Consider the following 16276-nt stretch of genomic DNA (forward strand, 5'->3'; position numbering starts at 1 on the left):
ATTTTACTACTAGAGTCCTTACAGCTTTTCCAAGTTTCTTGCTTTTAACAGCTGCTCTAACTTTCTGTTCCCACAATTTAGAGTGCTTTCCGTTTGTACTTCTCCTCTTCAGCCCACGAACATTTCTTTTATCCATAAAGAATGTCAGTTTAAGGACTGTTTTCTAAATCGTAAGATTATTTTCAAAACAAAAGTCAACCTATGGCCATTATTATTATTTATCAGACCCTAGGGCCTGTTACCTCATGTATTTTTCTGTTATTCCATTCATTTCTGATATTGGAATCACCGATAAACATGTCATTGCTTCTGTCCTGTTTGGTTCATTGTTCTCTCCAAATCTATATTCAAAATTGTTGCAGAGGCTTAAACCAATACTGATTATCCAACTGAAAGTTGCATGGCACCATAGTAATTTTTATTTTGGAGAAAACTGGTTTTGATTGCTCTAGTTGGCTTGTCTATCTATTACGTTGACTCTTTTCCTTGAAAGATTGAAAAGGAAAGTCATGGTGATACACATGTTTTGCCTCTTCACTGCATTTCTTCTTCATTTCACTGATTTGCAGGTTATCAACACTATACTTGGTCATCTCCATGAGCACTTGCTCTTTTCTAGTAGGTGTTTTTATCTTCCGAATTACCACACATAAATTCTTTATAGTGTCACATTGTTTCCCCTTCAACAGTCTATTGGCTTCTATATTTACCCTGAATCATTTTACATAATTATGGGTGATACCCCCCAGAAAATAGGATCCTATTATCTTAGAATAACTGGTCTTCTGTTCTCCACGGTGAAAGTAATGGTAGGATGAGGATAAAGATACAGAAGAAGGGATGTGCTGGTACCACTAAAGTTTGGTACAGTTCAAGTTTTGTAGTTTGAAACCTTTAATGGTTATCCCAAGTACCTTGGCATTTAGACTTTAATCTTAATGGTTCCAGGTATAAATGGATTATGCAGTGGTCCTCCTGTGTAAAAACCAGCCAAAACTAAAATTTTCTATTTAGAAACTTTTGGTTACTTTTGAATAAAAAAATAAATTACATTTGTTGAAATCAAAATAATGAGATGGTGATTAATTATTAATGATTTTTACTTTGTTTTCTTTAAATATTTAGAAATAGTTGGGGATAGGATAGAATTAATGGAATTTAAATGAACATATTATTTTATTTTTATATGAATTAAATTTTTATTTGAATTTTTTTTTTTCCGTTTCTAATTAAATACTGGTTTTGCAGTAGAAAAGGACAAAAATTGCATTAGTTAACATCTCAATTCCCAAATTTATTTATTTATCAAAACTTAACCTGCAGGTAAAGTTTATTGGATCATCATCCCACAGATGCCTTTTAAAAGGTCAATATAGTTTTTCAATGTGTAACATAAATATTTTTTCAAATTTGTAAAGTACGAAATATGAATTAGTAATATTTCTTATTAGTAATTAATCACTTGATTAATTAATTTAAAATGTTATTTTTAATTAATATATGTATTTTTAAAGTTCCATGTATGCAGTAGCGTTCTGTACCTGGGCCTGTTAAGGGGGCCTTCATGGAACAGTTCCAAACAGTCCCAAACTCAGACTAGTTCCTTGAGATTTGTCCCACCCCAAAATAGCGTATGGGGGGGGGGGCTAATTTCCCCTAAAATACAGGATTTGATAGGAGTAGATGAATATATGGAGATTAAATGAGGAGCCATTAAAATATAAATATATGAATACTATTTATATAAATAATACAAATATACTTTTTAGATCAATGGTACAACAGAACAAATAAATATAGCAGGATTTGAAATTAATATTTAACTATACAATAAATACATTAAGTATTTGTCTCGTAGGTTTTTTCTTACTGAAAAATAATGTATTATTTAAAAAATATAATATAAAAACATGAGGTCCACCACAACAATTTAATTTTTAAAATATGTCAATAAATAAGAGAAATACATAACTTTTACCAGGAGTATTACAAATTTTATAATGCTTCTTATATGTAAATCTCTATTAATTGACAAGCTTCAGTCTAATTCTATTAAATAAGGAAGCTGAAGCTATATATATATATATATATGTATATTTGCTATATTTGCCAAATATGACATAAAAATTTAAACAATGATTTTCAATATATACAGAATTTTGTCCAACTTTTTATCTGTATGGTAATAGTTATTAATTTAAAAATCCTTTTTGATTCAAAATATAAATAATAGTACAGTTAAAAACATATATTCCTACATGTAATAAAATAAAATCAAGTAACATTGTAGAATGCTAACAAATAAGTCTTTTAATAAATGTAATATTGCATTACTACATGATTCAGTTTCAGTAATTGGTTAATTTTCAAATGCGGTGCGGCTTTTAATAACACTTGACTGATTAATTTTCTATTATTAATACAATAGAAAACCATGCAATTAGCAACTAGATATTCATTAGCACATTTTGCCAGTTTTCATACCTAATTTGTCTCGTAAGGGAATTGAGGTACAGTTAATGATTACAATATAGTACTCTGTTATAATAAAGAGGTAATAGTATAATTTGTCCCAATAAAATATTAGCCTCACAATAATCAGTAATTAACAATAGATATATGAAAAGTAATAATTAAATTTAAAATATAATTACACAGGAGAAAAAAAAAAAAATCAAACTCCTCATTTCAACATAAATAATTGTTTTCCTATAATCAGCATAAACTATTTACATATTGCCGTCAACAATTTATAATTATCCGTCTTCAATAAAAAAGTACGCAGTGCAACAATGTTCGATGCACCTTTTCTTCGTACGTATGTATTAGAGAATCCATTTCATTATCCAAATCTTCGCAAGTTGCAACCTATTAAAGATTAAAGAAATTTTAATAGTTATTTATTACAGAATCAGTATAATTAATTAGTTTATTTAAAATCTAAAAGTAATATCAATATAAATTATTCTTAGTAGGATAATTCAATTTTAAAACATCTATATTTTGGATAACTCTCAATAATGAAAGTGAATAAATAAGATTAAAATAATGAAACCTACAAAAAATGAAACCAAGTAAAGAAATCCAATGAATAGATATGGAATCTTGTTTTAAAAAAAATAAATAAAAGAAGAAAAAATTATGGCCATCAAATTCCTTTGATAATCTTAGCATAAAACTTTGAAGTGGAAGACCCTTCTAAAAATATTTAGTCATTGGTACTTGATGCATTTTTCGTCCAAATTCTTGTGTGTAATAAAGGAAACATACTACTGCAGGTTTACTATACTAAAACTTTCAAAAACTATCACTATAAAAGGAAAAGAGATAAAAACTTTATTCATTAAAAGTTGTGCTGTCCAACTTTATTGGGTGGCTAACTACACAACATACTTCTATAAATTTATTTAGACAATTAACAATATAACTTATATAATAATAGTATATGACTTGTTTTTTTTTTTTTTCATCGCTTTGGTTCATTTATCTTTTTATTTTACTAACAATCAAAAGTTTTATTGTGAATTCCTATTCGTAAAACAACTCCAAAATATTCCTGGATTTCCCATAATTCCCGACTGGTAAACCCCATTTATTGATAAGCCATAGTTGAACAAAATTCAAAGACAATCATTTGTGAAATCAAGGAACTTACAGATAGCAAATAATACAATTACTGCTGACGGAAAAATTTCAGAACTTGAATTTGAGGATTTGCCTTATCTAACAGATTTTTTTAATTTTATTTACAACAGTACAATATAATACATTTAGTAAATTTGATCTCAGTTATCATGGAATAATACAGGCATGAAGAAAAACTACCCATTGGTAGCATTCTTCTTTTCAGACGCCTTGGAGGATTGTCAGGAATGGAAGAGGAAGCAAGGTTAAAAACTGGTGGGTTTGGGTGGTTAGGGAGTTTATAATAAAAGGAATGATATCTGGTTTGGGCTAGATTGGTCATATATGGATCATTATGGTCCATTTATGTAGGATTTTATTTGTGACAAAGAAAAGAGCATTGAGGATTTTACAAAGGATTTTGTATTCTAAGGATTGGATAAGAGAAGAATTCGAAGGTTTATTGGAGCCCTAAAACTCAACTCTGGATGTCCAAATTGGTCTTATTACAGTCATGTAAATCAGTCTTTTGTAATTAATTGGAAGTTTAGACCGTTTGTTTGTTGAGTAAGTGCTATAATAGTCGAAATCGATGTGCAGTTTGCTGTCTTTTCAGTCTTGTTGTTGAGGATACCAGGTTAGTCGTTTGTCCAGATGTAGTCCAAGGTAACGGATCTTTATATCAGGGGTAAGAGCAACATTATTAAAGAAAACTGTAGGGCAGTCGGTAGGTTTACGACAAAGGGTAAAGCTGATTTGATGGGATTTATGTATTGTATAACAGAAAAATATTGTACCACCTTCTTACCTATTAATTACCATGCTTTCGGATACCTCAACCATTTCTTTTAAGAAAAAATATTTATGAACAAAATTTTTGAAAAATCTCTTATTTTAAGTATGTTGATTTCTAAATAGGGAATATGGTTATGTTCAAAATTTATCTATTGAAGTAGACTCATTTCTTCATGCATATGAATAAAGTTGGTATTAAGATTTTTTAATGAGTAATAAACATACCAAGGACATAAATTCACAAATGTGGAAAGCGCCTATTGTTGCTTCCTCATGATTATCTTGTATGTCAAAATTTATTATATGAACACTCGCACTATCTTCAGGAGATCTATTTTCAAAATCTAAAAAAAAAAAAAAATTGGTTTTAAAAACTAATGAGTTTTTACAGTATAATATTTAATTTATGGGGCACTCTGACGTAAAACATGGTAACTGAAAAAATAAAAAGTTTCACAACCTTAAAATGTTTGTTAATTACAATGCTTTACCTTAAACTAGGAGTCACCATGATTTCACACCAATGTTGTTCCTATAACAATACAGATTTCCAGAAAATTCTTTCAAAAATCCACAAAATTCGTCCTAAAGAGTATGGCGAAGTCAAGAAATTTAATTCACAATAAATGTCAGATACCATGTTTTATGACTGAGTATAGACTGAAAAATAAATAATAAACTAATGAAAGAAACATAAAACATATTAAGAATTTGGAATACTCAAGGGTATTGGGATGAGAGCCTCAAAGTGATATGGCTTTTGATTTTCAAATGGATCAGAACTATTTATTTTGTGGTGGTGCCATAAAATTTATCAAGAAACTTACAATCTGGATATAATTGGGTGATAACCTCTAGGTACCTGTTAAATTTTGGTAAAAAGGGCCAGTAGGCCCATTTGCAGAGTTAATTTTACACTAGTAGCCCACTACAGACATTTCTTTAAATACATCTACATCAATAAACATGAGATCCTTTACTTTTATACTGAGAACATTATGTACATGTTTTTATATTCAATCATATTAATAATTATATTTTTTGTCAAAATTATTATAAATAAATATTTTGCCACTTGTAAATTAGTGGGCTTTAGTCTGATAATTATAATTGTATTATAATATATATTATGTTATAAATGTTAAATACATATGATACAATTTTAAAGAAAGTAATCCTCATCTATTGGAAACTTTATACTCGAACTTTTTAAATAGTGCCACTAAACTAAACATAAATTGTATCAATTATCGTTAAAACACTATGTAATAAAACCCATAATTTACAATATGCTTTAATGCATCAAGGACTAATATCTCACCATCAACTAAATCAAAAAGCTGATGAAATATATCGACTTTAAATTACTTCTCATGAAATTCCGTATCTATTTAATTTAGTAAGAAATATAAATAGTATAAATAACTCAAATCAATAAATATTTACTTGGGAATGGCAATGAATATAATGCAATGATCACCACAAAAGGAAAATTGAAGATTTGAAATTAACAAAATAATGTACTTACATTCAACAACTTGATCATACACTCGTTCTTCACATGTTATAACAATATCAAATTTTTCTGATGAAGACTGAAACCTTTCAGGTCTTGTTTTTATTCTTCTATTTCTATCCAGCATATGCAGCAGTCCATTTTGAGTATAACTATATAAGAGTTCAGGATTTTTAATGGATTTATAATTCCAACTATTGTCCATAAAACAGACAGCTTTAAACAATCATATTGCTTAATATACCAATATTAATACAAAATTACCAGTGCATTCAAATTTTGATAAATTGAAAAGAAACAATAAAATAAAACACAAACAATTTAGGAAGACACCAAAAACAGGAAAACTCAATGAGCTTCAGTGTGACAATACCTAAAAACCTGAGAATCCAAAAGGAAATTTACTTTTATAAATTCAACTTAGTTGAACAAGGGACTATGCAACAATCAGCGTATCACTCAACAGAACTTAAATAGAAGAAAACTGAATTACCATTCGTTTCATTACGAAGCGCTCAGAGTTCTTTGAAACCTCAGAGAAGTGTAATTAATAAACTATATATCATACCATTACAGGGTACACCATAATCACATTCAAGGTTGATCAACTCATTTCTTTCAATATGATATTCATTAAAAAAGAAAAAGATACGATAGCTTTTTAAAAATAAATGACCACTACAATTTTAATTACTTGGTATAGGGCAAAAGGACATTGATGGTTGAACTATGAAGGCTCGTTAAAGTTGGGAATCCTGCAAAATTAAATAGCTGATATTTCAATAACAAAGAATAAAGTTAGGAATAAATAAGACATAGAGTTTGAGTTAAATCGTTTATTTAAACAATAAAATACATTACACCTATAATAACAAGCGAATAAATAAAATGTAACAAAAATAAGTAAAAGGATCAATTAATATAGCTTTAGAAAAGGATACAATGATTTATCTTTGTTCTGAAGATCTTGATAAATCTCCTCATAGGTAGAACTGAAATCATATACATTTGGTTTATCAACAGCAGTACCAGGCAGTTTAACTTTATCTCCTGTTCCAAAAGACTTTACTTTAAATCCCTTTTTGCTAAAAAAACAAAAGATAAATTAAACAAAGTTGAAATAGTTAAAAAATAACATTCAAATAATATAAAGTACCTTAAAAATGCATGAGCTTCCATGCTACGATTCATATTACTAGAACAAACAACCGCTACTGACAAAGCTAATCCAGACATATTTATAAACATTTATAATTAATAATTTCCTTTAAAAATCTTTTCCCTCCAATAAATCCACCAGACAAAACCAACCACCCACCACAAACAAAACACATAGGCTAAAATATAATTTAATCAAGGTCATAAAACAGTCTCCTGGATAATATGTAAGGCATTAATATAAACCAAAATCACGACAATTTATTCAGATTCATCAGCTCACAACCATTGCTTAGCTGTAAGGTTAAGGAACTAAAACCAAACAGTATGGCCAACAAAAAAAGTAATGAAACTTAATAACAAAATATATATCAATCTCAGCTACAAAATTATATTTAAAAAAAGAAATCGAATCAAATAATTTGATTATAAATCGTATTATAGATTCGTAATCGTTTTATTATTTTAGAGGATAGGGGAGAGGGGGGGGAGTCTATTCCAAACCTGAAATGAGTTAAAATTGACTTTATTCAGACAATCTACTAAATTTAAAATATCTACCTTCGTATTTGGATGAAAAAAAGGACACAAATATTTCACATTATTTTAATTATAACATAATTGTACATAGCCATAAGACTTTAAATTCTACAGATTTTAAGATCAGAGATTGATTAAGAACAACACTTTTTTCCTCCTGATGTCACATAGATATCAGTCACACCCCGTTTTTTAAATGCCCACCAATAAAGACTCAAAAAGGAAAATTTAATGCTGAATGGTGATCGGAACAGACTAGTTAGTAGTGTGGTGACTCCCTAGTGCTCCACAAAACCAGTATGAACGAAATTTCGTAGTATTTCATTGTCTCTGAACATATATTTTTAGCTTTTCTTTTTCAACCCCTCTCTTGAGTGATAGATGAAATATGATTTGAAAGATTATCAGCTGGCTAAGATAGAAATCGGACTAATAACACAGTTTATGGCTTGAACAAGAAACGCAATCAATATGCAGTTTCTTATTAGTTAAGAAAATTTAAAGTTCCATGTTTCCAAAGAATAGTAAATTATTATTATATTGAACAACTTTTCTTTCTTCCTCCCTATTTTATTTCTGGCGAGAAGGGGTTGTGATCCAACCTAACCAGATCCTTGAATAGCTGTTCATTTGTTGGGTTGTTTTCCTTTTTTTCACTCTAATCCTCTGGCTATACTACGAGTTTAAAATTCTTGACCATCCGCGTGGCCTCCTGCCGGTAGATCGAGCTTTTATCCCTTTTTTGAGTTCTCGGTCCTCGCTTAATCGACAAACATGTTAAAACCATTTGAACTGTCATATTCTATACTGATTATATATTATGTGGTTCATATTATATAATATGATTATATATTATATACTGGTAAAGATATGTAAATTAGAAGGAGAGTCAGAGCTGCGGTCAAGAAAAACAAAATTAGTTCTTGACCGCAGCCATGACCATCTCCTTGTAATTTAATCTGTCATTTTTCTAGAGTGGCGTTTAATGTAGTAATTTAACCCTGTACCTCATTTCAGCTTTAGAAATTTGGTCTACTGCAGAGCAAGAACCATATCTCGCTTCCATAGGTAGGAGTGGGAAGATATGGTCTATATAACATGGTCTCTTGCCTCACACACATCCTGATGTTGAACAATGCAGTTGCTTATAGAAAATAGATTTGGCTGGTTCTTGTGATCCGATTAGCTATCTCCCAAACTGCTGTATTTTTTTTTTTGGTTGGTTCCCTAGTAGTTATAATTATCACCTCACCTCACCTTTACATTATATCATCACTCTACCCTCTTCATTTCGGGGAAGGACCAGAATCTCTTACTTTTAAAGGCATTTATAGTCAATTATTTTTTTTGTATTCCTCCTACCTCTCCAGAAAAGGTTACTATGGTTCTCCATCGTACCAGTATCACAGATGAGAACAATAACAGAAGATATTCTCTCCAGATTCCACTTTCCAATAGCTGTTCGTATTATAATAATTTTATGGATTCCATCAAAAAATATGTAGAAGAGTGGGTTTAACCCCTTGCTTGATATCTCTATAATAGCAGAAATGGACAAATCCTGTTTCATTGATCCTCATGACTTATAGATTGTGTAGCACTAATAAGATCTCTTGGAGGACATTGGATGTAAAAGCGTTCCATATCTCTAGACGCGGGACGAGTCGAAGGCACCCTTAAAGTCCAGAAAAGCACTAGTACTTTGGTATAGTAGTATACTATAGTAATAGTACTACTCCTATTACATATTCCTTTCCTATGTTTTTTAAATATATTTCTGAGGATAATGATATAATCCTGTCGTCTGCCTTTCAGGGTAGAATCCTGTCTGTTTCTACTGCAGCTGCTTTAAACTATCCGTTGTAGTCATTTCTCCAGAATGTACGTACATACTTAGTAACCTAAGGAGAGGAGACCAATGTTTCGTTCCTTTTTTTTTTTGTGGATTAGGCTTATAATATTGTATTCTCATCCTTGAGGATTAGGTTTGAATCCCAAACAGCACTTGTATCGTGCTTTAATGAGCTTATGGCTACGATATTTTATGAACTCAGGGGCAATTTGTCTCTGGCTCGAGCCTTACCTGTTTTTATCAGTTCAAAAGCCAGTTCTATTTCCTGTTCACTAATCGCTTCACATAGTGTCTCCCTTTGCTTCCTAGTTCCTACTTCATTCCCGAAAAGATCTAGGTACTCTGTGGACCATCTCTCAGTGGTTTTACGCCTAAGTAATGTCATAGTTCATCCCTAATGTTTTTTATATTTTTCACTTTTTTTACCTTTTAAGAATTTCACAGTTTACAGTGCGCCAAAAACGTTCTGGTGTTTTTCAAATGGTTCTTACCGAAACATTTTTCTCAATTAGTAATCTAGAAAAGTTGAAAATAAACTTAGAAGGAAATGTAAACTAATTTCTTTCAATAGATTCTAAAACGGTTTGAAAAAGAATATGGTAAAACGTTAACAACACCATGGTGGTATTTTCTGACTATTTATTGAAACTTTCTGATTGAAAAAAAAATTCTAACTGATTAATGGATATTGTCATTGATCCACGTTGACTGAATGCTGGACTTACTTAACAGGTGATTTTTTATTGTTTCAATTTTCTTTCTTGATTCAATGCTACATCTGCTTCACTTCTTCCCCTCTTTCTTGCCTTGCTTTGATTGAGCCTAAACTTCACTCACTCATACTTTTCATACCAACAAATTAATAAAATAAAAAATGGTTGGTTTTCAATTGATTACATTAATATGTCTGACTATGCAGTCTACTATAGCAAGGTATATCTTCAGTTGTTTTTTATATTTTGACTGAAAATTTATATATGGTGAACATATATTTTAAATTGATTGTAGGAAGATAGTCCGGGTGGCGATCAATAAAGGTGTCAAAATAGTAAAAGATAATTATTTATTGTTAACCAACGTTTTGTCCCACTTTGCAGGGCTTCGTCAGAGCCGTCAAATTGAAACAAAAATGATAATTGATGACAGTCATCTCATAGCCCAGAGAATGCCCTGCAAAGTGGGGTTAAACAGTGGTTAACAATAAATAGTTTTCTTCTACTATTCTATACCTTTATTGACCGGTACCCGGACTATTTTCCTACAATCAAACGGTAACTATCTTCTTCCTATATTTGAAATTGTTTTAATTATTATTAAGGGTGCGATTCTTAAAACTACTTTTTTCTTGACTGTACTACATTTGTCACATTTCTTCCTCTTCTATATACAGCAAATGTATATTGGAGGAAGAAGTGTGGAGTATAGATTCCTCTTATCTGCGTAGTCTAGAGCACACACTTTTATAGCTCGGTATAGTCTAGGATATTACTTGCGATTTTTTAAGATTCTGGTATCTGCCTTAATCTTATGGTACAGAGCAGTGGTCAGAACTCCTTTGAGGTCTGTGGATCCAAGTGAAATGTGCCCTGTGAAAGTCGGTGAGGGCAACATGACTTCAATCCAACACTTAGTTATTCCCCCCCCCCTCCCCAGAACGTTAACTCCTCGCAATAAACTCACCGACTTTAGAATTTCTTCTATATTTTCAATTTGAGCCCCTCAATTATATATTTTTTGTTATACGTAATTATTGTTGATTGATTAACTGCTAGTAGTTTTGATAGACGAACCGACTTCCTACCGTTCCTATGGGATAGAAGAAGGGGGACAGAAAAAATCCTTGGACTTAGGATTCCTTCATACATCCGTTCCTGCTAGGTGTTTGTTTTCACCGTAATGGTTTCTGAAATAAAACACAGCAGATCTTTAAATCAATTTAAAATTAACCTAAGTTAAAAAATGCTGAAAAAAGAATGTTTTATAATTTTTTTTTCATAATTTAAATATTATATTTCATCATCATAAAAATATTGTATTATAATATCTTGGTAACGCTTATCACTTGACTATTATTGGCAGTTCATCAAGGATGCTTTCTAATTTGAAAATAATATTATTTTTCAGTGCTGTTGCTTTTCCTTGGTAACCGTTACCCCCTTAGGTTGTCTTCTTAAATTTTTTTTTATTAATGAACCGATGATTACAAAACTGATTATTGTATACCAAGTTGGTTATTTACCCTCGTTAATCAGTTAATATGAGGATCATAATGACCAGATAATTTTTTTTTTTCCTATCCTTACTAACCATCAAAATGAATTGCAAAATTTAAACTCGGCTCTCTAATTTCAAATTCTAAATATGGCCAGGGTTGTGGAGAGTAATTAAGGCCCGTGGAGGAAATTTTGCTGGGCCCCCAGACGGGAATTTTCTCAGGTCCCTTTCAAATATTAAATTTATTACTAAAACTCAACCTTAACTTGTATAAGATAAGCAACAAAAATTTAATGTAATGGTATTACGTAATTATTATGTTATGTAATGTAAAAATTTCTATATTTATACAAAAATTAAATTTGGCGAATGGGGAGAGCCCTTTTTAGGACCCGAGTGCCGGTTGCCCCCCCCTCTCGTTGGGCCTGAATTATAGTTTTGTACATACATAAGGTATATTTTACATCAAAAATTTAAATTATCTCAAGTTTTAATTGCTTAATTATCTTAAGGTTTGTCTTATTTTAAAAGTTTTCAAACTACCATGCTTCATAACAATACAAGAGCTCCGCGATACTAATTAATAAATCAGAAATAGAATTAATGTTTATTTTTGCTTAAAAAGTTAAGCTTTTTTTCTTTACTCTAACAAAAAGAATGTAATCCAATCTATTGGAGAATATTTATTTTTAAAAACACAATGCAAGCGTAGTTTAATGGAAAAGGAAATGTAAAGTGACTCATTAGTAAGATTAGATATTTTCCAACACGATTCTAAACAATCAGTTGTCAGAAGCATGCGCAGTATGGTTTTCCCGCTCCAAATCGTGTTTCCAGCAGGTATCTGACAGTTTGTTGATAGTTTCGATTCATGTTGGAAAAACCATTTTATTTGGTTGATTAATGATGATTTGGCTAAAATGGAAATTTTCAGAATAAGAGAAAGTAATGCGTCTTCACACTTATAAATTATTTTTGATTGTTAAAATATTTAAGATAAATACCATTCTCTTGATAGGAGAATAGTATGATTTATTATTTTTAACAACCTAGATTGTTTATCATATTATAGAACTTAATTATAATAATATAAAATTCACAGGAATTTTTTTTATAATAAATCAAGTTTTTAGTTGATTTTTCTTATTTAGTTATTGTTGAACGAGAAGAAATTTGATGTTGGCTAGACTGAGAACACTTGAAGTAGCTTTATTATTGGTAGCGTTTTTTGGGGAAATTCAACTGTAATGATGTGTAGGAGTTCATGAACATTTATGGAAAATTATTATAGGCTCAACAATTTATTAATTTAACTAAATTTTGTACAATTTCTTGTTCTTTAATTAATGACATCATTTGATACTTGAAACATATTATTTATGAAGGAATTTTCAAGTATATAACTATTTATTTCTTATTTAAAAAAATAATTTCAATTTCAGAATAGTTATTATGGGCAAGTCAAAAAATGATATATATTCTTATTTTTCCACAAAATCACATATATTAAAGTTTTAATCTTTAAGTATTTGTTTTTTTATAATAAAGTTATATAAATTAATCTCCTGTAGTTGTGCTTCAAGTTGACAATGCCACCAAATTTTTATGGACATTTCTTTTCTCGATGTATCTTTTTTCATGAGCCAAGTATGTAACAATGAGTTAATTAATAATTAAGCATACCTGAATCAATAATTATGAAATAATGATATGATATGCTAGAGTATTGTGATAAAAATTTATGTTGAATATTTTAAAGCTATGAAGTATGTGGTGATATGCAGGTTAAAATAGGGTCACAAATAGCAACTCAGAATGGATAATGTTGTCCAATTAATTAATCTTTATCAAGAATGCTGATGAGCGAAAGTAATATGATAAGTAATTAAATCCAGTTAAATAGATTGATTTACTATAAACCATTAGCCATTTGGCCACAAGCAAAAATAATTGTTTTTAAGTGTTCAACGTCCGTGGAGAATTATTTTTTTAACTGGAAATTTTAGTGTGATAATGTTTTTGTTACTTATTCAGTTTTTACAACCTTCAATGATAGCATAGGCAAACCCAAGAAGATATGCTTCTTTGTAAAGGTGGTAACAGGTAGAAGATTTAATAAAATGAAAATGAAAATAAAAAGCTATTCGATGGCATTATAAATGACCAGCTGAAGTAAAAATGAGTTCCTAGGGAGTGGGAAAGGAAATTTTTTTTTCCAATCAAGAGTTCATTGGTTTATTTCTTAGAAAAATATGTGAGCATCCCTCAATGATTTTATCAAATCTAAATCTTGGGAAATTATTAATTATTAAAAAGATATTATTGAATTAGTTTATAACAGAAAGATGAATTATGTACAGAATGAAATGGAAAATGAAATATTTGTGACCAGAAATAAACAATAATATAATTATATGTTTGATTTATTTTATTTCTAAGATGCATACATATATAACTATATTAACATTGAACTGTTCTATACCATTAAAACTAACATTGAGGTATCAACCGAATATGAACAACAACAATCCAACTGGTAACAAATAAAACTATTAACAATTACAAGTATGTTTGGATAAGGATATGTAATATATGAATGATATAATACTTTAAATGGGGAATGCTTTTCTCACATTTAAACAATTAAAAATTTTTTTTTTTTTAATCTACTATAAAAACACTTATAATCCTAGTTAAACAGAAAAAATATACCATATATCACATTTAATGTACAACGAAGTATGCTACACTGTGGTAAAAATTCTTTAATATTCACATTGTTGATAACATGTGCCACAGTCGTTGAGCAGGCCTTAGAACGTGGAATAGGACTAGCAACAAACTTATCAATTATCTTAAAGGAACTTAGGTTAAAGTTTAAAAAATTAAGATATTTCCAACTTATAGTAAGTTATCTATGATACCATGTGTACTTTATAAATGTCATGCAAAGTCTTTCTTTACCTTGTTGTCCTTTTGGTTTTTTCTTAACATTGTAAAAATGTTTAATGAAAATAATTACTAAGGAATATAATATATATTTAACTTACATACATTCTTTGGAATATTATAGTTACAACCAAATATAAGGTTTAACTTTGACATAACAAAAAAAAAACATATAATTATAAAATGTATTTTAAATTTTAAACACAATTATGAAATTAAATCTATAAGGGCAATTATTTTATAAACTTTTTGTACATAGGAAATTCAACACTTAAACACATAAGCTCATATTTACAAACCTCTGTTTATACTTATAAATATTAAAAGGTAACTGGAGTTCTATATACAACCTAATTATTAATGTCCATATCATTCTTAAACATGCTTCCTTTTTGCAGAAGAGAGGCTTCCATTTTAGATTCATTTAACTGAAAAACAGTAAAATGAAGAATTTAATTTGACTATTAAAAAAAATCTATACTGATTTTGGAGACTTATAAATATATAGAGATTTATTCCTACAAACTAATAGTAATACAATAGATAAGCCAAAGAATTTTAAGCAATTATTTGGAACTATTTTAAAAATTATATCTTATAATAATTAAAATTAATGTGATAAAAGGGTATTACTAGTTGTAAAATATTTAAATTTGTTCTAATACTTCAAATTATAAACCTGAGCCAGAGAAAGAGAAAATAATGTTAAATGTTAAAATTAAGTAATTTGAATGAATAATTAAGTTCGAATGAATTCAAATGTTAACGTGGAAAAATCATGTATGCCAAAGAAAATTTAAAGTTATTTAATTGGTACATAAGTCAGAAGCACTCACTAAGTTATTAGAAAAAATATTTTTAAATATGTGCGAATACAATTACGAATTCATTAATTAGTAAATTTCTATTTGTAACCAAAATTAATTTTGGGTATAAAAGCACATTACTAATGTTTATCGATTTTAGGATTGATAATGAAATACCTCCGATACTTAAAAACTGACATTTAACAATACACCAATTAATGAATAATTACCTCTTGTCAAAAACTTGGACTACTAATAAACAGTCATGTTTTTAAAACCAAGTACTTTCCAGGAAACTAAAATACCACATTTTTCTTTCAAAAAAAAAATTAGTATATTTGTGATACAACCGGAAGGATGATTATTATAATTGATGTTATGTTATTACATTGGACAAAATAAAGGAGTTTTGTTTTAGAAAAAAAAACTAATAATGCATAAATAAAATTACATTTTTAAAATTTTCATTTATATAAATGAAATGTAGAGAAAGGAAACATATCACAATAGTGAACAATTTCAAATCCAAGATTTCAACAGAAATACAAGTTTCAAGATCCTAATAGTCGGCATAAAAATTCTTTGTTCTATTTCTTATACTTGATATTTACATCATTTTAGATTAAAATGAAAAATTAATTAAATACAATATAATAAAAGAGATGGTTAAATGGGCAAACTGCTAGATAAAAGTTATGTTGAATGTAATATTACTGACACTGTTAAGATTTGGTAATGAAAAAAAAGGAAATTACAAAACAATAATGAAGATTGACAAAAAAATATTATTAAATTTTATGATGCAAATGATATATATGTGTA

General features: G+C 29.0%; 1 protein-coding gene across 1 annotated transcript; it reads right to left on the minus strand.

Moving 5' to 3' along the window:
- Nucleotides 1–1719: 1719 nt before the first annotated feature.
- On the minus strand, nt 1720–7397 carry Ssu72 (Ssu72 CTD phosphatase). The gene is made up of 5 exons (XM_014416276.2): nt 7092–7397; nt 6877–7020; nt 5948–6087; nt 4645–4763; nt 1720–2868 (listed from the first exon to the last, which is right to left on the minus strand). The coding sequence occupies exons 1-5, from the start codon at nt 7181–7183 to the stop codon at nt 2767–2769; spliced, it is 597 nt and encodes a 198-aa protein (XP_014271762.1). The 5' UTR covers nt 7184–7397; the 3' UTR covers nt 1720–2766.
- Nucleotides 7398–16276: the final 8879 nt, after the last annotated feature.

The sequence above is a fragment of the Halyomorpha halys genome, unplaced genomic scaffold (genome assembly GCF_000696795.3).
Source record: "Halyomorpha halys isolate HHAL.00 unplaced genomic scaffold, Hhal_1.1 Scaffold118.1, whole genome shotgun sequence".
In the NCBI taxonomy this organism is placed as follows: Eukaryota; Metazoa; Arthropoda; class Insecta; order Hemiptera; family Pentatomidae; genus Halyomorpha; species Halyomorpha halys.